The sequence below is a fragment of the Oncorhynchus clarkii genome, chromosome 11 (genome assembly GCF_045791955.1).
Source record: "Oncorhynchus clarkii lewisi isolate Uvic-CL-2024 chromosome 11, UVic_Ocla_1.0, whole genome shotgun sequence".
Classification (NCBI taxonomy): domain Eukaryota; kingdom Metazoa; phylum Chordata; class Actinopteri; order Salmoniformes; family Salmonidae; genus Oncorhynchus; species Oncorhynchus clarkii.
The window spans coordinates 11,958,941-11,982,290 of NC_092157.1; the positions used below are offsets into that span (position 1 = coordinate 11,958,941).

The 23,350-nt window shown below is 42.9% G+C and overlaps 1 protein-coding gene across 2 annotated transcripts in view; it reads right to left on the bottom strand.

Annotated features, from left to right (window-relative positions):
* Positions 1-23,350, bottom strand: part of LOC139420201 (sodium channel protein type 3 subunit alpha-like) — a 173,617-nt gene that overhangs the window by 86,738 nt on the left and 63,529 nt on the right. For both annotated transcript variants that reach the window (XM_071170029.1, XM_071170030.1), the window contains exons 12-13: positions 15,215-15,335; positions 14,570-14,808 (exon numbers count right to left, since the gene is read on the bottom strand). In XM_071170029.1, the coding sequence (XP_071026130.1) occupies positions 14,570-14,808; positions 15,215-15,335 (360 nt within the window). The remainder of the gene's footprint in view (positions 1-14,569; positions 14,809-15,214; positions 15,336-23,350) is intronic.

Here is a 23,350-nt window from a genome sequence, read left to right on the forward strand (position 1 = left end):
CATCTACTGAACATGCACAAACCATCTACAAACCATGTACTTGGGACTATCCATATAAAGTGTTATCAGTTTGTGTGCTGTACTGTATTGGTTTGGGGTAGATATGGTGCAGGAGACAATAACTTAATGTCTTTAGGATGAAGTTGATGTCGCCTAGTGTGATGCTCAAATTCCTGTGAGTTAATAATAACGGTTTGCTTGGGTGAATGACTTTCCACTACTGGAAATGCGCACACCAGAAATGTGTTGAAAAATTAATTTACTTTGTTGCAATGTTATTAAAACGCATTTTCATCAAGTCTGTACTTCAAATTAGCATCTCTGTAATTCGAAAACAGATAATGAGTATTTACATTTTTGTTATTTAACCTTTATTTAACTAGGCAAGTGAGTTAACTTATTTGCAATAACAGTCTACCAAAAGGCAAAAGGCCTCCTGCAGGAACGGGGGCTGGGATTTAAAAAACAAATAAATTAAATAAAGATATAGGACAAAACACACATTATGACAGGAGAAACAACACAACACTACATAAAGAGACATCACAACACTGCATAAAGAGACATCACAACACTGCATAAAGAGAGACCTAAGACAACAACATAGCATGGCAGCATCACAACATGACAACAACATGGTAGCAACACGATATGGCAGCAGCACAGCATGGTAGCAGCACAAAACATGGTACAAACATTATTGGTCACAGACAACAGCACAAAGGGCAAGAAGGTAGAGACAACAATACATCACGCAAAGCAGCCACAACTGTCAATAAGAGTGTCCATGATTGAGTCTTTGAATGGAGAGATGGAGATAAAACTGTCCAGTTTGAATGTTTGTTGCAGCTCATTCCAGTTGCAATCTGCAGTGAACTGAAAAGACGAGCGACCCAGGGATGTGTGTGCTTTGGGGACGTTTAACAGAATGTGACTGGCAGAACGGGTGTTGTACGTGGAGGATGAGGGCTGCAGTAGATATCTCAGATAGGGGGGAGTGAGGCCTAAGAGGGTTTTATAAATAAGCATCAACCAGTGGGTCTTGCGACGGGTATACAGAGTGGGCCACGGCACTAACACTGTTTGTTCAACTAATCTCATATGTTAATTCAAATATTATTTGGGCATATTAACAAAAATAGTCTGCATAACAATGTTTTCAACTCAGGTATTTGATACATATGACTACATTATACATATTAATTTATACAGTAATTATTATTCAACATGTCCTCATCTGGGATTTGAACTCACAACCTCTTGGTTCATGGCATTCTGATCTTCCTGCTACTTTATGCCACCATGTCTGTGTCAATTATCAGTTCATCTCACTATTCTCTCATTATTTATTTCACTTGTTTATTTCAGAAATGTTGGGGTTTTCTGTATAGTTGTCTAATGTTTGTGGGGCATATTAACCTGTGTAAATGTTACTCCTTAATTACTCCTTAATCACAATAATTGCAACTATTTTCAACTATTGCATGTCACTAGTTCCACAGCCTTATTTAGTGAAAATGCCCAAATAATAATTTATAGTTGAATGAACATATGAGACAAGTGGAACAAAAACATAATTTGAAGTTGACTGAATTTTGCAAGTTTGGGAAAAGCTTTAATTGAAAAGTTGAGTAAAAAAAAAAAAAAAACAGTGGAACCAGTTACTTAAAAATAATTAGTTTAAACAACTACAATGTTTTTATAGTGAATGTTGTGTCACAAATGGTTCTCTATTCCCTCCATAGTGCACTACTTTTGACCAGGGACAATAGGACTCTGGTCAAAAGTAGTGCACTATATTGGGAGTAGAGTGTCATTTGGGACACAATCCAAAGGCATGAAGGTTAATTATTTCTGTCAGGCCAAAGCAGCAGTAATGAGTAAGTGTTTAGGATGCCCAGGCAGACATGGTAATTGAATAATACTGACGTGTTGGTCTGAGCATGTCACGGCATCGTGACCACACAATTCATATCTCCTGTGATAAGAGTACAGCTGGAATCATTAATTGGTGGAACTGCCACGTCCGTTTGGGACATTACAAAAACAAAGAAATTACTGCAAATAAACGAACATCATTGCCAGTGGTGATTCGTCATTCAGGGCAGAGGGCTTGGTAATGTTCTCTAGTTGCGTCGTGATTGGCTCAGTGTTTTGTCACTCTAGGGGACACTACATCACTGCCAAATCTAAGGGTAGAGCTAAAAAATGCAAGCCCCTTAGGTGCTGCCATAGAGTTACATTAGAAGTGCCCATCCAAGAAGGCTCAAGGTCATTGGCCACAAATAAAATGATGTCAAATGATGTTATATCTACAGTAGCTTTGATTGGACTGATACTTTCAAAATCTTAGCTAGCAAGCTAGCAGTCATTATCATGACCCATGTTGACAATCAACTGGCAAATCCTTTTTAATCCTTGTCATATGAATATAAATAATTAATAGAAATTATAGACAAAACGTATCGGTGCTTATCGGCCATTGGACATAAACATTACACAACAAGTTGGAAATTGCAAATTCAACAATCAGTGGTTTTGAAGGAATCAGTGGCTAACTGCAGGCATCGCAAAGCAATCACTAGCTTGCTATTCAGTGGAGTGGCTGTGTGGTCCCAAGTCTGGATTTGAGGGTCTCTTTTCCAAGCTTAAAAAGATAAACAATCAACATTGGCCCTGCTGTCATTCTAGTATGACTTCTGCCATGCTCAAAACAACTGGAAACTCAGGACTGGGAAATCTGACTTCAGTGAGTTCAAGACAACTGGGAACTCAGAAAAAAATAACTCTGACTCTGAACATGGGAAAATACATTTTGAATGGTCATCCAACTCAGAATTGCAAGTCTGGAACTCAGGCCCCAGTTGCCTTGAAGCTGTTAGTAGCCCATATGCCTCACCCTAATAATTTGGTCCCCTCTTAATTTCCCCTACTGTCCTGACTTGGTGGTGCACATGTAGCCTATGGCCTGTTTTAGAGAAATGTCATCATCAAATACAGTAAGAGCATTCATTGTCTGCTTATATGCCCCCTTTATTTATCATGCGGTTCTGACTTGGTGTACAGGGAGAATACTGTAAGAACGGCCCATGTTCTGAATTCTGTCGATATGCATTTCAAATGTGCTGAACAAATAGTTATATTGACTACGCCCATCCTAGCTCATTGTCTTAATCAAAATTACAGATTGCCTCTTATCCACTTATCCAGTCGTCCCAATATGCCATAGTTTGTACATCTCAATTTTCTGTAGAAACCACATTTGTTTAAGCAAGTCAGACATATCAGCTATGTTTTTATCAAAGGCAGAAAATAAAGCTAAATGAACTGTTTCGCTGCAAGACAAGGCTCCGCTGATAGCCAGGTGTAGCAGTGGTAAGGTGTTGGGACTGCTGTTTGTGGGCACCGTTAAAGTGCAATTAATGTATTGTTTAGTGTTTTGTTGTGTTGTGTAGTGGCTTTGCTGGCATGCATCTAAAAAAAAATATTGCAGTACCTTGATGTACATTTACTGTACTTTGTTTTGCACGCATTACTGTCCTCTGTTTCTACTCCATAACATCAACAAAACAATAACAAAAACAGCAAGGCACTGTTTTCTCCAATGTGGATTGGATCTTTAGGAAAGTGTGCAGGTTGTGTGTGAAGTCTACCCTCTTAAGGACACTGAGACAAGCAACGTTATACTGAATAGGTCAAGTGAAGCACTGAAATGGCACCCTATTCCCTAGAGCAGAAGTGCTCTACTGTAGACCAAGCTCTGGCAAAAAAAAACATACATTATATAGGGAATAGGTTGCTTTGAGGCGGCAGGTAGCTTAGTGGCTAAGAGTTGGGCCAGTAACTGAAAGGTTGCTGGTTCAAATCCCCAAGCTGACGAGGTGAAAAATCTGTTGATTTGCCCTTGAGCAAGGCACTTAACCCCAAATGCACCTGCAAGTCACTCTGGATACGAGCTGAAAGAATAGAATGCCATTTCAGATGCAACCATTCTGTTTTGTGCGGAAAACCTAATACAAAAATATGTTTAGTGTTTTTGTGTTGTGCGCGTGGGCGTGTTGAATATCCCACAACGTTGAACCAAATTAGCTTGGTTTCCAGGCTAAATGGGAATATTAAAATGATATATTCAATCAGATGAACCTACTAAAAGACTGAAAGGACACACCTGTGTGTTGCCTATCTGCTGAATCCTTACTGAAAAAAACACATTCATGTCACATGATCACATGTGAAGTGTTCCAAAAACATGTTTTTAATCAAATGATGTGTTTTATCCGTAAGAGATTACTCATCTAACCGCTGCCTCAGACAACCTGTCTGTCACTCTCCCACCCCAAACAACTCACTGTCCTCTCACAGACATACAGATGTACGGTTCTGAAAAGAACATCATGCCAGCATCCAACACACTCATGTGTCTATCTAACAGCCCGGAGGTGTTGTCCATACATCTGTCCAGCTGTGTCTGTGTGACTGAGGGGTAGCTGAAGGGCACAGGAGGACAGCTGGATGGGTATTGCTGTGTAAACTAGGGCCTGTGCTGTGCTGGCTGTGGCTGTGATAGTAACAGCAAAGAGTCCTGGCTCAGCATATATGAAGATATACACGCATGCATACATAAATGTATACAGACACACACACACACACACGTGTGTATACAGAGACACACACACACACACACACACACACACACACACACACACACACACACACACTCGTATACACACACACACACACACACACGTGTGTATACAGACACTCACACACACACACACACACACACACGTGTGTATACAGAGATACACACACACACATGTATACACACTCGTATACACACACACACACACACACGTGTGTATACAGACACTCACACACACACACATACACACACACACACACACACACACACACACACACACACACACACACGTGTGTATACAGAGACACACACACACACGTGTATACACACTCAAATACCCACACACACACCCACACACAGCAGAGTGAGGCTCATGCGAGCGGAAGGGCGGTGGGCGTGGGCTCAACGGGGAAGGGGGCAGAGAGGAGATGTCATGTGACAAGCACTCTCTGTGAAGCACGTCAACAAGGTTTCGCTCCCACGGTCAACACAATCCACGTGACTACGCACGCCCAACTGGCCTCGGGTGAACAGTCCACACATAACGTATACAAACACACACACATACGTGTGCAGATGGAAACATTTCAAACACACACATTTCCAACACACACACACACGTATACACACACAAACACACACACATACACATTTGGGAGAATTGAGGGGAAAGAAACCTCTTTGTTACAAGGAGATTCCTCCCGTCATAACGGTAACATCAAAAGGTTAAATAATGAAACAATATTTCTGTAGTCCAAGTGGTTGGAGTGGTCCTTGGGCACTTATAGAACAATTATGTCAGATCAGTTGTGTTTTGTGATCCCATGAAGGACAGTATAATAACATAACTGAATATCTGAACGTGTATTTTTCCAAGTGATCATATTCACATCCAAATGTTGGTGAACTGACATAATTAAAAATTAAACTATTTGTGAGAAGATATAAAGTGATGTTAGCCTTCTAAATGAGAGAATTGTTTTTCATGTGAAGTCTTAACCAAGTCAGTGGCCACATCCACGTGAGTACAGACATTATGTCGGCGCCATGGAACATCCCTTTTCCCAGAGTGCATAAAACTAATTTCTGACAAAAATGTACATTAGACCAAGCAGGCGGACAGTGTTGAACCATACATCACGAATGGTTAGACTCCACCAGACCAGCTACGTGCAGCGCCAGCTGTACACGTTGAAATGGTTAAGAAAACTACACTTTCACAGTCTGCAGCTGTATAGGCAAAATAGTCTAGGAAACTCGACCGAAGAAGAGAAAGAAGAACAATTTCCTCTCACCACTATAGATCCCTCTAAAGTATCTATCTTAACAAACCGAGCACGAGAACAACCGGCTGGTACTTTGAAAATATCCATTCTAAAATAACATTCCCATATCCAACCACCATTGGTACGTCTGGAAGACCCGTTGTAACAGACACAACCAGAGACTTTCTGTCGAATTACACCCCAGACGGACCGATTCCAACAGAGACAACAAAGGCATGCAATCATAAATATATAGAGTGGCTTGTGAAAGTATTCACCCCCCTTTTGAGGGTTTGTGTCATGTGATTTACACAACAAGCCTACCACTTTGAAGATGCAAAATATTTTCTCTTGTGAAACAAACAAGAAATAAGACAACAAAAAAAACTGAAAACTTGAGATTGCATAACTGTTAACCCACCCAAAATCAATACTGTGTAGAGCCACCTTACTCAGCAATTACAGCCGCAAGTCTCTTGGGGTATGTCTCTATAAGCTTGGCACATCTAGCCACTGGGTTTTTTGCCCATTCTTCAAGGCAAAACTGCTCCAGCTCCTTCAAGTTGGATGGATTCTGCTGGTGTACAGCAATCTTTAAGTCATACCACATATTCTTAATTGGATTGAGGTCTGGGCTTTGACTAGGCCATTCCAAGAAATTTAAATGTTTCGCCTTTAACCACTGGAAAGTTGCTTTAGCAGTGTGCTTAGGGTCATTGTCCTGCTGGAAGGTGAACCTCCATCCCAGTCTCAAATCTCTGGAAGACTGAAACAGGTTTCCCTCAAGAATTTCCCTGTATTTAGCACCATGCATAATTTCTTCAATTCTGACCAGTTTCCCAGTTCCTGCCGATGAAAAACACCTCCACAGCATGATAATGCCACCATGCTTCACATGTGGGGATGGTATATTCTCGGGGTGATGAGAGGTTTTGGGTTTGCACCAGACATATGGCCAAAAAGCTAAATTTTTGTTTCATCTGACCAGAGTACCTTCTTCCATATGAACACCAAACTTGCTTGCTTATTTTTTCTTTAAGCAATAGCTTTTTCTGCCCACTCTTCAATAAAGCCCAGCTCTGTGGAGTGTATGGCTTAAAGTGGTCCTATGGATAGATATTCCAATCTCCGCTGTGGAGCTTTGCATCTCCTTCCGGGTTATCTTTGGCTTCTTTGTTGCCTCTCTGATTAATGTCCTCCTTGCCTGGTCTGTGAGTTTTGGTGGGCGGCCCTGTCTTGGCAGGTTGGTTGTGGTGCCATATTCTTTCCATTTTTTATCATGGATTTAATGGTGCTCCGTGGGATGTTCAAAGTTTTGGATATTTTTTTATAACCCAACCCTGATTTGTACTTATCCACAACTTTGTCCCTGACTTGTTTGGAGAGCTCCTTGGTCTTCATGGTGCCACTGGCTTGGTGGTGCCTCTTGTTTAATGGTGTTGCAGACTCTGGGGCCTTTCAGAACAGGTATATATATACTGAGATAATGTGACACTTAGATTGCACACAGGTGGACTTTATTTAACAAATTATGTGACTTCTGAAGGTAAGTGGTTGCACCAGATCTTATTTAGGGGCTTCATAGCAAAGGGGGTGAATACATATTTTTTTTTTTTTACATTTTAAACAAGTTCTTTTTTTCATTTCACTTCACCAATTTGGACCATTTTGTGTATGTCCATTACATGAAATCTAAATAACAGGTTGTAATGCAACAAAATAGGAAAAACGCCAAGGGGGATGAATACTTTTGCAAAGCACTGTGCAATGCAAATTATATTTTCGAATGAACGGCCGATCATGTGCAAAGTATTACCATTTCCATGAGCCTAGTTATCAGCTGTATGTACGATAGTGGAGTCCTTTGTCTTTTCTCCTGCTCTTTCTTACATGCCCCTCCCTTTTCATTTGGTGTAACAAGTCGTCATATCTATCGGGTTTAGTCCACTTGGGCCTTTCATTTCATTATGTAGTACTCAATGTGTAAGCTATTCTGTTGGTGTGTTTATGTCATTCTTTGTGATTATTTAGTTAGTAAATAAATAATTAGGCCAATTTGTGTATTGCATATTCATCATTTATGCTAGAGTTCGTGCAGATATCCAAGGATATTGCGACATTCAGAAAGAGACTGATAGAAGATAAAATTAATGAATGACTGATTGATGACTGAAATGTCAGAGATATTTATATCTTTAGAGTTCATTCGGAAACGGTAACTCATTAAACAAACTTTTTCCATGGTGTCCCAAGATTGCTGATGAGTTAATTGTTACATGAGTAATTTAATCATCGTAATAATTAAACATACTGTAGTTAATCGATTTGATAAAGCAATTGTCATCACATTAATGATAGCCAAAAAACACGACACAAGCATGCACATAACACTTAGAGAGAGAGCCAATATCTCTCCACTATAATAGGGATGAGAGAAAAATTCCTCTTCAAACAAATCTCCAAGTACAGAGACAAAAAAGTTTTTCATGTGTGATGCTGCATCTAGCAAACTGGCAGTTATCCAATACAGTCACCACCCCACGACAGTTCAGACTCTCTATTTATCCAACACAGTCAACACCCCACGACAGTTCAGACTCTCTATGTATCCAACACAGTCACCACCCCACGACAGTTCAGACTCTCTATGTATCCAATACAGTCACCACCCCACGACAGTTCAGACTCTCCATTTATCCAACACAGTCACCACCCCACGACAGTTCAGACTCTCTATTTATCCAACACAGTCACCACCCCACGACAGTTCAGACTCTCTATTTATCCAACACAGTCACCACCCCACGACAGTTCAGACTCTCTATTTATCCAACACAGTCACCACCCCACGACAGTTCAGACTCTCTATTTATCCAACACAGTCACCACCCCACGACAGTTCAGACTCTCTATTTATCCAACACAGTCACCACCCCACGACAGTTCAGACTCTCTATTTATCCAACACAGTCACCACCCCACGACAGTTCAGACTCTCTATTTATCCAACACAGTCAACACCCCACGACAGTTCAGACTCTCTATGTATCCAACACAGTCACCACCCCACGACAGTTCAGACGTTTGTCACCAAGGCGATAATGACTTGCTGAAATATGGGAAAGACCAGAGAGGGAAGTCATTACAAATATAGTTGAAGTCGGAATTTTACATACACTTAGGTTGGAGTCATTAAAACTCGTTAAACCACTCCACAAATTTCTTGTTAACAAACTATAGTTTTGGCAAGTCGGTTAGGACATCTACTTTGTGCATGACACAAGTAAATTTTCCAACAGTTGTTTACAGACAGATTATTTCACTTATTTTCACTGTATCACAATTCCAGTGGGTCAGAAGTTTACATACACTAAGTTGACTGTGCCTTTTAACAGCTTGGAAAATTCCAGAAAATGATGTCATGGCTTTAGAAGCTTCTGATAGGCTAATTGACATCATTTGAGTCAATTGAAGGTGTACTTGTGGATGTATTTCAAGGCCTACCTTCAAACTCAGTGCCTCTTTGCTTGACATCATGGGAAAATCAAAAGAAATCAGCCAAGACTGATTTGTAGACCTCCAAAATTGTAGACGTCCACAAGTCTGGTTCATCCTTGGGAGCAATTTCCAAACACCTGAAGGTACCATGTTTATCTGTACAAACAATAGTGCGCAAGTATAAACCCCATGGGATCACGCAGCCATGATGCCGCTCAGGAAGGAGACACGTTCCATTTCCTAGAGATGAACGTACTTTGGTGTGAAAAGTGCAAATCAATCCCACAACAACAGCAAAGGACCTTGTGAAGATGCTGGAGGAAACAGGTACAAAAGTATCTATATTCACAGTAAAACGAGTCCTATGTCGACATAACCTGAAAGGCCGCTCAGCAAGGAAGAAGCCACTGCTCCAAAACCGCCATAAAAAGCCAGACTACGGTTTGCAACTGCACATGGGGACAAATATCGTACTTTTTGGAGAAATGTCCTCTGGTCTGATGAAACAAAAATATAACTGTTTGGCCATAATGACCATCGTTATGTTTGGAGGGAAAAGGGGGAGGCTTGCAAGCCGAAGAACACCATCCTAACTGTGAAGCACGGGGGTGGCAGCATCATGTTGTGGGGGTGGTTTGCTGCAGGAGGGACTGGTGCACTTCACAAAATAGAGGGCATCATGCGGAGGGGAAATTATGTGGATATATTGAAGCAACATCTCAAAACATCAGTAAGGAAGTTAAAGCTTGGTCGCAAATGGGTCTTCCAAATGGACAATGACCCCAAGCAGACTTCCAAAGTTGTGGCAAAATGGCTTAAGGACAACAAAGTCAAGGTAATGGAGTGGCCATCACAAAGCCCTGACCTCAATCCCATATTACATGTGTGGGCAGAACAAGAGCAAGGAGGCCAAAACGGCCTACAAACCTGACTCAGTTACACCAGCTCTATAAGGAGGAATGGGTCAAAATTCACCAAACTTATTGTAGGATTCTACCCGAAACGTTTGACCCAAGTTAAACAATTTAAGGCAATGCTACCAAATACTAATTGAGTGTATGTAAACTTCTGACCCACTGGGAATGTGATGAAAGAAATAAAAGCTGAAATAAATAATTATCTCTACTATTTTTCTGACAATTCTCATTCTTAAAATAAAGTGGCGATCCTAACTGAGCTAAAACAGGGATTAAATGTCAGGAATTGTGAAAAACTGAGTTGAAATGTATTTGGCCAAGGTATATGTAAACTTCCCATTTCAACTGTATCTGCTGTGGACACACATGCACATACATACACACACACACACACACCAGCCAGATTGTCCACTGTAGCACACAGTGGCCAGCCAAGTGGAAGAAAACTCTATTGATTTTGACACCGTTGGCCTGAAATGACTTCCTTGTTGGACTACTCCTGGTACCACACAACCAATTACATAACACCAACAATACCATGGCTGTGTCCCAAATGGCACCCTATTCTCTATATAGTGCTGGACTTCAGACCAGGGCCCATACCCAGCACTATAGAGAACCAGCATATATCATACAAACACACATAACTGGTTCCAGTGAATTGTAATGAATCGAAACACCATATTGACTTCATAATGTGATTGTAAACTCATTGTTGTGAATGATGTCTGTTGATGTGTGATTAACAGGTCATTTCACGGTTATTATCCCAATGGAACCTTAGCCCCTACGCCCTATGGAGGTTTGATACTGTGAAAATTCAGTGAGCCAATCAGTCAGCCAATCAGATGCTACTAACATACTACTTGTACCTAACTATTCCTCTCAGGTCTCCACAAGTGCATAAGGGGTAGAGGCTTGGGGTTCATTTAGGTTTGGGTGTGAATCTCAGTGACAATATCAAATCAAGTCAAATCACATTTTATTTGTCACATGCGCTGAATATGTAATGCTTACTTCCAAGCCCTTAACCAACAATGGAGTATAAGAAATAGAGTTAAGAAAATATTTCCAAAATATATATATATTTTTTAATCTAACTGTAACACAAGAAAATTACATAACAATAACGAGGCTATGTACAGGGGGTACCGGTACTGAGTCAGTGTGCGGGGGTACAGCGAGTAGCAGCAATGCAAATAGTCCGGACGGCCATTTGATTAATTGTTCAGTAGTCTCTGTTAAGGAACCTTTTGGTTCTAGACTTGGCGCTCCACTACCACTTGCCGTGCGGAAGAACAGAGAGAACAGTCTATGACTTGGGTGACTGGAGTCTTTGGGCCTTCATCTGACACCGACTAAAATAGGTCCTGGATGTCAGGAAGCTCGGCCACAGTGATATACTGGGCCGTACACACTACCCTCTGAAGCGCCTTACAGTCAGATGCCGAGCAGTTGCCATACCAGGTGGTGATGCAACCGGACAGCATGCTCTCGATGGTGCAGCTGTATAACTTTTTGAGGATCTGGGGACCCATGCCAAATCTTTTCAGTCTCCTGAGGGGGAAAAAGTGTTGTCGTACCCTCTTCACAGCTATCTTGGTGTGTTTGGACCATGATAGTTCTGACCTCCTCCCTATAGGCTGTCTCATCGTTGTCGGTTCAGGCCTAACACTCGTCAGCAAACTTAACAACGGTGTTGGAGTTGTGCTTGGCCCGCAGTTGTGGGTGAATAGGGAGTACTGGAGGGGAATAAGCACTTATCCCAGATGTGTTGTTGACAGATGTGTTGTTGCCTACCCTTACCACCTGGGGGCGGTCCGTCAGGAAATCCAGGATCCAGTTGCAGAGGGAGTGTTTAGTCCCAGGGTCCTTATCTTTGTGATGAGCTTTGTGGGTACTATGGTGTTGAATGCTGAGCTGTCATCAATGAACAGCATTCTCTCATAGGTGTTCCTTTTGTCCAGGTGGGGAAGGGCAGCGTGGAGTGCGATTGAGATTGCGTGATCTGTGGATCTGTTGGGGCGGTATGCGAATTTTAGTGGGTCTAGTGTTTCCGGCATGACGGTGTTGATGTGAGTCATGACCAGCCTTTCGAAGCACTTCATGGCTACAGATGTGAGTGCTACGGGTGGTAGTCATTTAGGCAGGTTACCAAGGCATTCTTGGGAACTATGGTGGTCTGCTTGAAACATGTAGGTATTACAGACTCGGTCAGGGAGAGGTTGAAAATGTCAGTGAAGACACTTGTCAGTTGGTCCGCGCATGCTTTGAGTGCACGTCCTGGTAATCTGTCTGACCCCGCGGCTTTGTGAATGTTGACCTGTTTAAAGGTCTTGCACACATCAGCTATGGAGAGCGTGATCACACAGTTGTCCTGAACAACTTGTGCTCTCATGCATGCTTCAGATTTGCTTGCCTCGAAGCAAGCATAAAAGGCATTTTGTTTGTCTGGTAGGCTCGTGTCACTGGGCAGCTCGCGGCTGGGTCTCCGTTTGTAGTTCTTAATAGTTTCAAGCCCTGCCACATGTGACGAGCATCAGAGCCGATGTAGTAGGATTCAATCTTAGTTCTGTATTGACGCTTTGCCTGTTTGATGGTTCGTCTGAGGGTATAGAGGGATTTCTTATAAGTGTAGGGATTAGTGTCCTGCTCCTTGAAAGCTGCAGCTTTGGGCTTTCTCTCAGTGCGGATGTTGTCTGTAATCCATGGTTTCTGGTTGGGATATGTACGTATGGTCACTGTGGGGACGACGTTGTCGAATCACTTATTGATGAAGCCAGTCACTGAGGTGGTATACTCCTCAATGGCATTGGATGAATCCCAGAACATATTCCATTCTGTGCTAGCAAAACAGCCCTGTAGCTTAGCATCCGCGTCATCGGACCACTTCCGGGGCGGCAGGGTAGCCTAGTGGTTAGAGTGTTGGACTAGTAACCGAAAGTTTGCAAGTTCGAATCCCCCGGCTGACAAGGTACAAATCTGTCGTTCTGCCCCTGAACAGGCAATTAACCCACTGTTCCTAGGCCGTCATTGAAAATAAGAATGTGTTCTTAACTGACTTGCATAGTAAAATAAAATAAAAATCGTACCACTTTCGTATTAAGTGTTAGTCACTGGTATTTCCTGCTTTAGTTTTTGCTTGTAAGCAGGAATCAGGAGGATATAATTATGGACATATTTGCCAATTGGAGGACGAGGGAGAGCCTTGTATGCATCTCTGTGTGTGGAGTAAATGTGGTCTAGAGGTTTCTTCCTCTGGTTGCACATGTGACATGCTGGTAGAAATTAGGTCAAATTTAAGTTTGCCTGCATTAAAGTCCCCACTAGGAGCGTTGATTTTGGATGAGCATTTTCTTGGTTGCTTATGGCCTTATACAGCTCGTTGAGTGCGATCTTGGTGCCAGTATCTGTTTGTCGTGGTAAAGAGACGGCTACAAATAATAAAGATAAGAGCTCTCTTGGTATATAATGTGGTCTACAGCTTATCATGAGGTATTCTACCTCAGGTGAGCAATACCTCAAGACTTCTTTAATATTAGACATCGCGCACCAGCAGTTCTTGACAATAGACAGACACCCCCGCCCTTGTCAGACGTAGCTGCTCTGTCCTGCCGATGCACGGAGAAGCCAGCCAGCTCTATATTTTCAGTGTTGTCGTTTAGCCACGTCTAGGTGAAACATATGATATTACCGTTTTTAATGTCCCGTTGGTAGGATAGTCTTAATCATAGATCGTCCAGTTTGTTCCCCAATGATTGCACGTTGGCCAGTAATACAGAGGGTAGTGGTGGTTTACCTACTCGTCGGCAAATTCTTACAAGGCACGTTGCCCTCCTTCCCCTTTTTCTCCATCTTATCTTCATGTGGATGACGGGGATTTGGGCCTTGTCTTGACAAAGCAGCATATCCATTGCGTCGGACTCATTAAAGAAAAAAATCCTTGTCCAGTTCGAGGTGAGTAATCGCTGTTCTAATGTCCAGAAGCTCTTTTTGGTCATAAGAGACGGTAGCAACAACATTATGTACAAAATGAGTTACAAATAATGAGAAAAAACTAACAAAATAGCACAGTTAGTTAGGACAATAGTGGAGCCAATAGTTTTTTTTTCTCTGAGTAACTGACCTGACTAGGGTAAACCTCTAGGCCCTAAACTTCCGTGTTCCTCCAACAAAAATGGTGGGTAAAAATGTACACAAAAATGTTTCTCCAAGAGTTTCCTTTGTGCCCTCTCCTCTCCACTTACCAGGTTGCCTATGGACAGCATGCCGTTGAATTCGTCAGTCATGGGGTAGTGCTCCATGGCCATGAACAGGGTGTTGAGCACGATGCAGATGGTAATGGCTAGGTCCAGAAAGGGATCCATCACCATCACCTTGACCAGCGCCTTCAACCGAAGCCAACGTGGACTGCTTTCCCAGATCAGGTACTTGTGGGCAAACTCATACCAGCAGGGGTGGCACTTCTGATGCGACTCCTCCAGTTCTAGGGGGGGGGGGGGGGGGGGGGTGCAAAGGAGTACATTTTCTTCAGGGAGGTTATCACAGTGTGCCTTTGCCAGATGTGGGTGGGGCCTAGCTTGGGTGCATGCATGTGTAATGAGGGAGTTTGATGAAGATTGATAGCAAGTCACTGAGGATGAGGTGGTAGGGCCTAATGTGTGATCATGACTCTGCTAATGTTTTTATCTGTCGGTGTAACTTTGCACTGTGGCTTCTGCCGCACAGTCACCCTCTATCTAGTCCATAGGCACGGCCCGTGCACATTTGAGGACACCGTCAGCCTCAATCCTCATAGAGGGGTAAACAGCAGATAAGAGGAGCTGATGGGCTCACACAATTTGCCCCTCAATGAGGCAGTGGGGCGAACAGCAGAGGACAGAGGACCTTACCCTCCAAGGCATCTGTGAGGTAGCTGGCGGCGCTCAGAGCTCGGTCCCTGCGTGCGTGCTCTTGTCTGGATACCTGGCGAGGGAGCAGCATGTTGCTCAGCTCTGTGCTGGAGTTAGGCCTCTGGAGGAGAAAGAACAGTTGATATACTGTATATATTGGTGAGGAGAGGTGGCCATATTGGTGAGGAGAGGCAGCCATATTGGTGAGGTGAGGAATCCATATTGGACAATATAGGCAGCCATATTGGTCAGGAAAGGTGGCCATTCTGGTGAGGAGAGGCATATTTGGATTATTCAATGCAGTCAAATTTAATTTAATTATCTGCTAGTGATTAGGAAATGACTGGGCCATAAGTCAGGGTTACAGCTTCAATATGTACTTTATCTCACATTGATTCCACAGACAGGTCTTTCAATTTATGTCGGGTCAATGGCAGTGGCATGATTCAAGACAGAGGCAGGTTGGTGACATTTATCTAAGACACACACACACACACACACACACACACACACACACACACACACACACACACACACACACACACACACACACACACACACACACACACACACACACACACAGAAACATACATACACATTGTTGTGGCAATTTCCTGTATTACCAAATGAGGAGAGTTACAAACCACACAACATTCAGAGTTATACTTAAACTTCATCTTTAATAATATGAGCTTTACCATAGCCCTTTGACTTTCAACAATTCACTATCTATAATGAATTTTTGAGAGTCCCAACATAATGGCAACTGAGATCTTTTATAGCAAAGATACACCCCTCTCAACTTACATGACGAACCACAGATCTTAGGAACTCTTCACAAAGGGCCGTTTACTTGAGAAGGGAGAATCCCTTAGCCAGATTGCATTCGCTATAAATTATCGCTCAGTTTGGTCTCTAAAACGAGGTTCTAATCTCATTCCTGGTACTTCATAGTACCAAAAACATTACCTCATCCAAGGCATAACTCAATTGTCAACTATATCTACTCCCATCTCAAGTAAAACCCCTCTTCTCCCCACTCCTGGGCAAGCTCACTGAGGGGAGTGACTTGCGCACAAACATTGTGGAGTCAATTAATTGGTTCCCCCTTAATCACGCCATCCCTTCACATGTTTTAACAGATACATTCACATATGAAGACAATGTTCCATCCTGTCCTCTTCCCTTTCTGATATTCTGCATAGCACCAGAGACATGTAAAAGACAAGTCTGACCTCTCCCCTCTCTGGGCCCCAAATGACTGAGCCCCAGCTGAGAAGGGAAAAGTGCAACTGCCAACACTATAGTCCAAAGGGATACATTCTAATGACAAGTATCTCACATAAGCATATTATGTAAATAAAACATCTTATTTATCTATGTTACCCAACTAATTCAGATTCATCCACCACAACATACAAACACACAACACATACATATCATCCCTAGTGTCGTGATATCCCTATACCTAGTATTAGTAGTGTTCTCTACACTTCAGATACATTATTACACCAGGATTTCAAATATGAATGTAAAACATTGTAAATGAGATTCAAATGTAGTTATTTATTTTGCTGAGGGAGGATTAAGGGAGGATCTATTGTAATTTTCCTCCAAACATCCTACATCTTTCTTATTCTGCAGAATAACAGCAGTCCACCTCTTACCGCAAATATAACAAGATACACATTTCCTTCCAGCTGAATGTGTGAATGACAGGGGTTATATTGAGTCCAATCAAAGCCTTCCCGACACAAATCAGACTCCCTCTATGATTACATAGCATCTCATTGCTGTCCCAGGTAGTCAGGCTGGCAGGCATGTGTGACGCACATCCCCAGTCTCAGGGCTCACATAAAACCACCCACTCACTGTTTGGCAAGTAGGGAATCCACCACCGGACCATTCACCATCTCTCCCTGGTGAAAGGAGAGCAGCAGGCCCCTCCACCAAAACTGCCACAAATGCTCGTTTAGCATTTGTCTCTACTGTGGGTTGCCATGGTTGCATTTTCAAGACTACTGGGCGTCTGTGCAGCACACAAGCACGCACAATACACTATATCATATGTATATACTGTATTCTATTCAAGGCTCGTGCTATATAACTACTGCCATACACACCTTTCTATTCACATGCTGTTCATAATGTCTATACACACCATTATATACAGTATATTTATATTCCGGACTCTGACATTCCTCGTTCTGATATTTCTTAATTTCTTTATTTGTATTTTGGGGATTTGTGTGTATTGTTTTGTATTGTTAGCATTTCACTTCACCTGCGATAACATTCTTTAAAATATATGTGTACGCAATCAATACAATGTTACTTTATTTGACACACACACACACACACACACACACACACACACACACACACACACACACACACACACACACACACAGATCTGTATTAGCAGACTTAAGAGCATCCTGGTGTAAAAGCAACACAGAGGTTTATTATTACTGTATTGTCCTCCAGAGGACAATAACTCTGGTTATTAGTTCCTCCAGGATTTTGGTGTCATTTTTTGTGGTATTTGCAACAACAAAAAAAATGGTTTTGCTGTGGTAAATCTGACATTTTGCATGGCAATATGCAATGATTTTGTCAAATTTCTCCCAAAAAATTGCCGACGAGGGAAAGAGTTTGTTAACATGTGGCTTGATTGAACTCTATTATGTGGTAAAGGTGCTGTGATTGGTTGAAATTGCAAGCCCTCTTTTCTAGTGCGGTGATCGGTCAGTTTTATGAGATAATATTGTGATGATTTGACTGTTTTATGTGGTAATAGTGAGTTGATTGGTTAAGTTTGCAAGACCAAGCATGATATGCGGGAAATGTTGATTATGCTAAAAAAAATGGTGGTCAATCTCAAAATGATCAATGAACTGTGCTTGTTCTTTTGTTTGGGGTAAATATAAATTATTGGTAGTCCTTTGAAATAGAATCTTTTGATTTGATTTATTTTCATCATTTGTTTATAGTGTATTCGGAAAGTATTCAGACCCCTTGACATTTTCCACATTTTGTTACGTTTTTAAATGTCCTCAGCATTCTACATACGATACCCCATCATGACAAAGCAAAAACAGGTTTTTAGACATTTTTGCAGATTTATTACAAATAGAAAACATCCTTATGTACACAGTATTCGAAAATGAGCTCAGGTGGATCCTGTTTCCATTGATCATACTTGAGATGTTTCTACAATGGGATTTGAGTCCACCAGTGGTAAATTCAATTGATTGGACATGATTTGGAAAGAAACACACCTGTCTATATAATGTCCCACAGTCTACAGTGAGTGTCAGAGTAAAAACCAAGCCATGAGGTCGAAGGAATTGTCCGTAAAGCTCCGAAACAGGATTTTGTCGAAGTTTGGAGTCACTGAGATTCTTCCAAGAGCTGGCTGCCCGGCCAAACTGAGCAAGCGGGGGAGAAAGGCCTTGGTCTGGGAGGTGACCAAGAACCCGATGGTCACTCTGACAGAGCTCTAGAGTTCCTCTGTGGAGATGGTAGAAGCTTCCAGAAGGACAACCATCTCTGCAGCACTCTACCAATCAGGCCTTTATGGTAGAGTGACCTGACAGAAGCAACTACACAGAAATGGGCACATGACAGCCCGCTTGGAGTTTGCCAAAAGGCACCTTAAGTCTGTCAGACCATGAGAAACAAGATTCTCTGGTCTGATGAAACCAAGATTGAACTATTTGACCTGAATACCGAGCGTCACGTCTGGAGGAATCCTGGCACCATCCCTACAGTGAATCACGTGGTGGCAGCATCATACTGTGGGGATGTTTTTCAGCAGCAGGGACTGGGAGTCGAGTCAGGATCGAGTGAAAGATAAACGGAGAAAAGTACAGAGTGATCCTTGATGAAAATCTGCTCCAGAGCACTCAGGACCTCAGACTTGGGCGACAGTTTACCTTCCAACAGGACAACGACCCTGAGTACACAGCCAAGACAACGCAAGAGTGGTTTGGGTGACAAGTCTCTGAATGTTCTTGAGTGGCCCAGCCAGAGCCCGGACTTGAACACGGTTCAACATCTCTGGAGAGACCTGAAAAAAGCTGTGCAGCAACGCTCCCCATCCACCTTGAAAGAGCTTGAGAGCATCTGCAGAGAAGAATGGGAGAAACTCCACAAATACAGGTGTGCCAAGCTTGTGTTTCATACCCAAGAAGACTCTATGCTATAATCACTGCCAAAGGTGTTTCAACAAAGTACTGAGTAAACAGTCTGAATACTTACGTAAATGTGATATATCAGGTTTATATTTTTAATAAATTTGCTAACGTTTTCTAAAAACCTGTTTTTGCTTTGTCGTTATGGGGTATTGTGTGCAGATTGATGAGGGAAAAAACAATTTAATACATTATTGAATAAGGCTGTAACGTAACAAAATGTGGAAAAAGTCAAGGGGTCGGAATACTTTCCAAAGGCACTGTACATGATACCTGGTCTGGCAATAGACAGGCAGATAGGTTGGTCACCTAAGGGGGACCTAGGCAGGGAAGAAACACAGCCAGCCATAGCCAGGGGATTTGGCCAGTAAATCTCATTGACCCAGGAGACCCTGTTGCTGTGTGTGTGTGTGTGTGTGTGTGTGTGTGTGTGTGTGTGTGTGTGTGTGTGTGTGTGTGTGTGTGTGTGTGTGTGTGTGTGTGTGTGTGTGTGTGTGTGTGTGTGTGTGTGTGTGTGTGTGTGTGTGTGTGTGTGTGTGTGTGTGTGTGAATGAAAAAGAGATATCAAAAAGGATCAGTAATGGAGATAGGGTTAGTGGAGTGCATTGACACCCATGCTGGTCTGACACGTCTGTTCTGAGAGCAGTCTGTTCTGATATCAGTCTGTTCTGAGAGAAGTCTGTTCTGAGAGCAGTCTGTTCCCTGGGAGAGAGGAGCATAATGTTCTTTATTTGTGCCCACACACACACTCGCACTCTCTGAAGAGCCAGATAAAACAAGAGGGTCCCCTGCGTCAATGAGATTTACTGGCCAAATCCCCTGGCTGTGGCTGGCTGTCCTGTGTGTGGTCTTGCTGTTCCCAGCCTGGGTCCCCCTGTTAGGTAACCTACCTATCTGACAGTCTACTGCCAGACCACACAAATGACTACAGCTGAGGGGAAAAATAGATTTGAACCTGTCATTTCTTGTATCACTTACTGTTATTTCTTAAAACAAACATGCCTCATTGTAAGAAATTGCAGGAAGTCAATCAATAAAATGTTGAATTGTGACAAATTGTTGTGCACTGGAGTTAGAAGGTGTGATGTTATGGATTACTCTTAATAATAACTGTGGATGAATAACTTTTAACCATTTGAGTCTAAGCCATGTTTAAGCCGGGGGTCATTTTGCTATTTGATTTTGAATTTTAAGACCCTTGCAATATATACAAAAATAATTTGATCAAAAAATGTATTTCCGCCTTACTGCTATTAGCCCATAAAAACTAATTGAATAACATATTCACTACATGGAACAGATAGTCCCCCCCAAAAAAATCTAAAGGAAGTTTGTTCTGAAGTGTCTATCTTATATCTGTCAAGAAAGATAAGGATAGTTTTATTTTTGTATTTTTTTACATGTATTTAACCTGTTATTTTTGTCACTAAACAGTATTGATATGCAGTACCAGTCAAAAGATTGGACACATATACTCATGCAAGGGTTTTTCTTCATTTTTGCTATTTTCTACATTGAAGAATAATAGTGAAGACATCAAGACTATGAAATAACACATAGTTTTGTTTAACAAAAAAGTGTTAAACAAATCAAAATATATGTGAGAATTGAGATAGAATTGAGATTCTTCAAAGTAGCCACCCTTTGCCTTGATGACAGCTTTGTACACTATTGGCATTCTCTCAACCAGCTTCACAAGGTAGTCACCTGGAATGCATTTAAACTAACAGGTGTGCATTGTTAAAAGTTAATTTGTGGAATTTCTTTCCTTCTTAATGCATTTGAGCCAATCAGTTGTGTTGTCACAAGGTAGGGGTGGTATACAGAAGATAGCCCTATTTAGTAAAAGACCAAGTCCATATTATGGCAAGAACAGCTCAAATAAGCAAAGAGAAAAGACAGCCCGTCAGTACTTTAACTTCTTATGGCTGGGGGCGCTATTTTCATGTTCGGATGAAAAGTGTGCCCAGAGTAAACTGCCTGCGACTCAGGCCCAGAAGCGAAGATATGCATATTATTAGTGGACTGGGAGATGTTTCGTATTGCGTCAGATAACAACATTGACGAATACGCTGATTCGGTGTGCGAGTTCATTAGAACGTGCGTTGAAGATGTCGTTCCCATAGCAACGATTAAAACATTCCCTAACCAGAAACCGTGGATTGATGGCAGCATTCGTGTGAAACTGAAAGCGCGAACCACTGCTTTTAATCAGGGCAAGGTGTCTGGTAACATGACCGAATACAAACAGTGCAGCTATTCCCTCCGCAAGGCTATCAAACAAGCTAAGCGCCAGTACAGCGACAAAGTAGAATCTCAATTCAACGGCTCAGACACAAGAGGCATGTGGCAGGGTCTACAGTCAATCACGGACTACAGGAAGAAACCCAGCCCAGTCACGGACCAGGATGTCTTGCTCCCAGGCAGACTAAATAACTTTTTTGCCCGCTTTGAGGACAATACAGTGCCACTGACACGGCCTGCAACGAAAACATGCGGTCTCTCCTTCACTGCAGCCGAGGTGAGTAAGACATTTAAACGTGTTAACCCTCGCAAGGCTGCAGGCCCAGATGGCATCCCCAGCCGCGCCCTCAGAGCATGCGCAGACCAGCTGGCCGGTGTGTTTACGGACATATTCAATCAATCCCTATACCAGTCTGCTGTTCCCACATGCTTCAAGAGGGCCACCATTGTTCCTGTTCCCAAGAAAGCTAAGGTAACTGAGCTAAATGACTACCGCCCCGTAGCACTCACATCCGTCATCATGAAGTGCTTTGAGAGACTAGTCAAGGACCATATCACCTCCACCCTACCTGACACCCTAGACCCACTCCAATTTGCTTACCGCCCAAATAGGTCCACAGACGATGCAATCTCAACCACACTGCACACTGCCCTAACCCATCTGGACAAGAGGAATACCTATGTGAGAATGCTGTTCATCGACTACAGCTCGGCATTCAACACCATAGTACCCTCCAAGCTCGTCATCAAGCTCGAGACCCTGGGTCTCGACCCCGCCCTGTGCAACTGGGTACTGGACTTCCTGACGGGCCGCCCCCAGGTGGTGAGGGTAGGCAACAACATCTCCTCCCCGCTGATCCTCAACACTGGGGCCCCACAAGGTTGCGTTCTGAGCCCTCTCCTGTACTCCCTGTTCACCCACGACTGCGTGGCCACGCACGCCTCCAACTCAATCATCAAGTTTGCGGACGACACTACAGTGGTAGGCTTGATTACCAACAACGATGAGACGGCCTACAGGGAGGAGGTGAGGGCCCTCGGAGTGTGGTGTCAGGAAAACAACCTCACACTCAACGTCAACAAAACTAAGGAGATGATTGTGGACTTCAGGAAACAGCAGAGGGAACACCCCCCTATCCACATCGATGGAACAGTAGTGGAGAGGGTAGCAAGTTTTAAGTTCCTCGGCATACACATCACAGACAAACTGAATTGGTCCACTCACACAGACAGCATCGTGAAGAAGGCGCAGCAGCGCCTCTTCAACCTCAGGAGGCTGAAGAAATTCGGCTTGTCACCAAAAGCACTCACAAACTTCTACAGATGCACAATCGAGAGCATCCTGGCGGGCTGTATCACCGCCTGGTATGGCAACTGCACCGCCCTCAACCGTAAGGCTCTCCAGAGGGTAGTGAGGTCTGCACAACGCATCACCGGGGGCAAACTACCTGCCCTCCAGGACACCTACACCACCCGATGTCACAGGAAGGCCATAAAGATCATCAAGGACATCAACCACCCGAGCCACTGCCTGTTCACCCCGCTATCATCCAGAAGGCGAGGTCAGTACAGGTGCATCAAAGCTGGGACCGAGAGACTGAAAAACAGCTTCTATCTCAAGGCCATCAGACTGTTAAACAGCCACCACTAACACTGAGTGGCTGCTGCCAACACACTGACACTGACTCAACTCCAG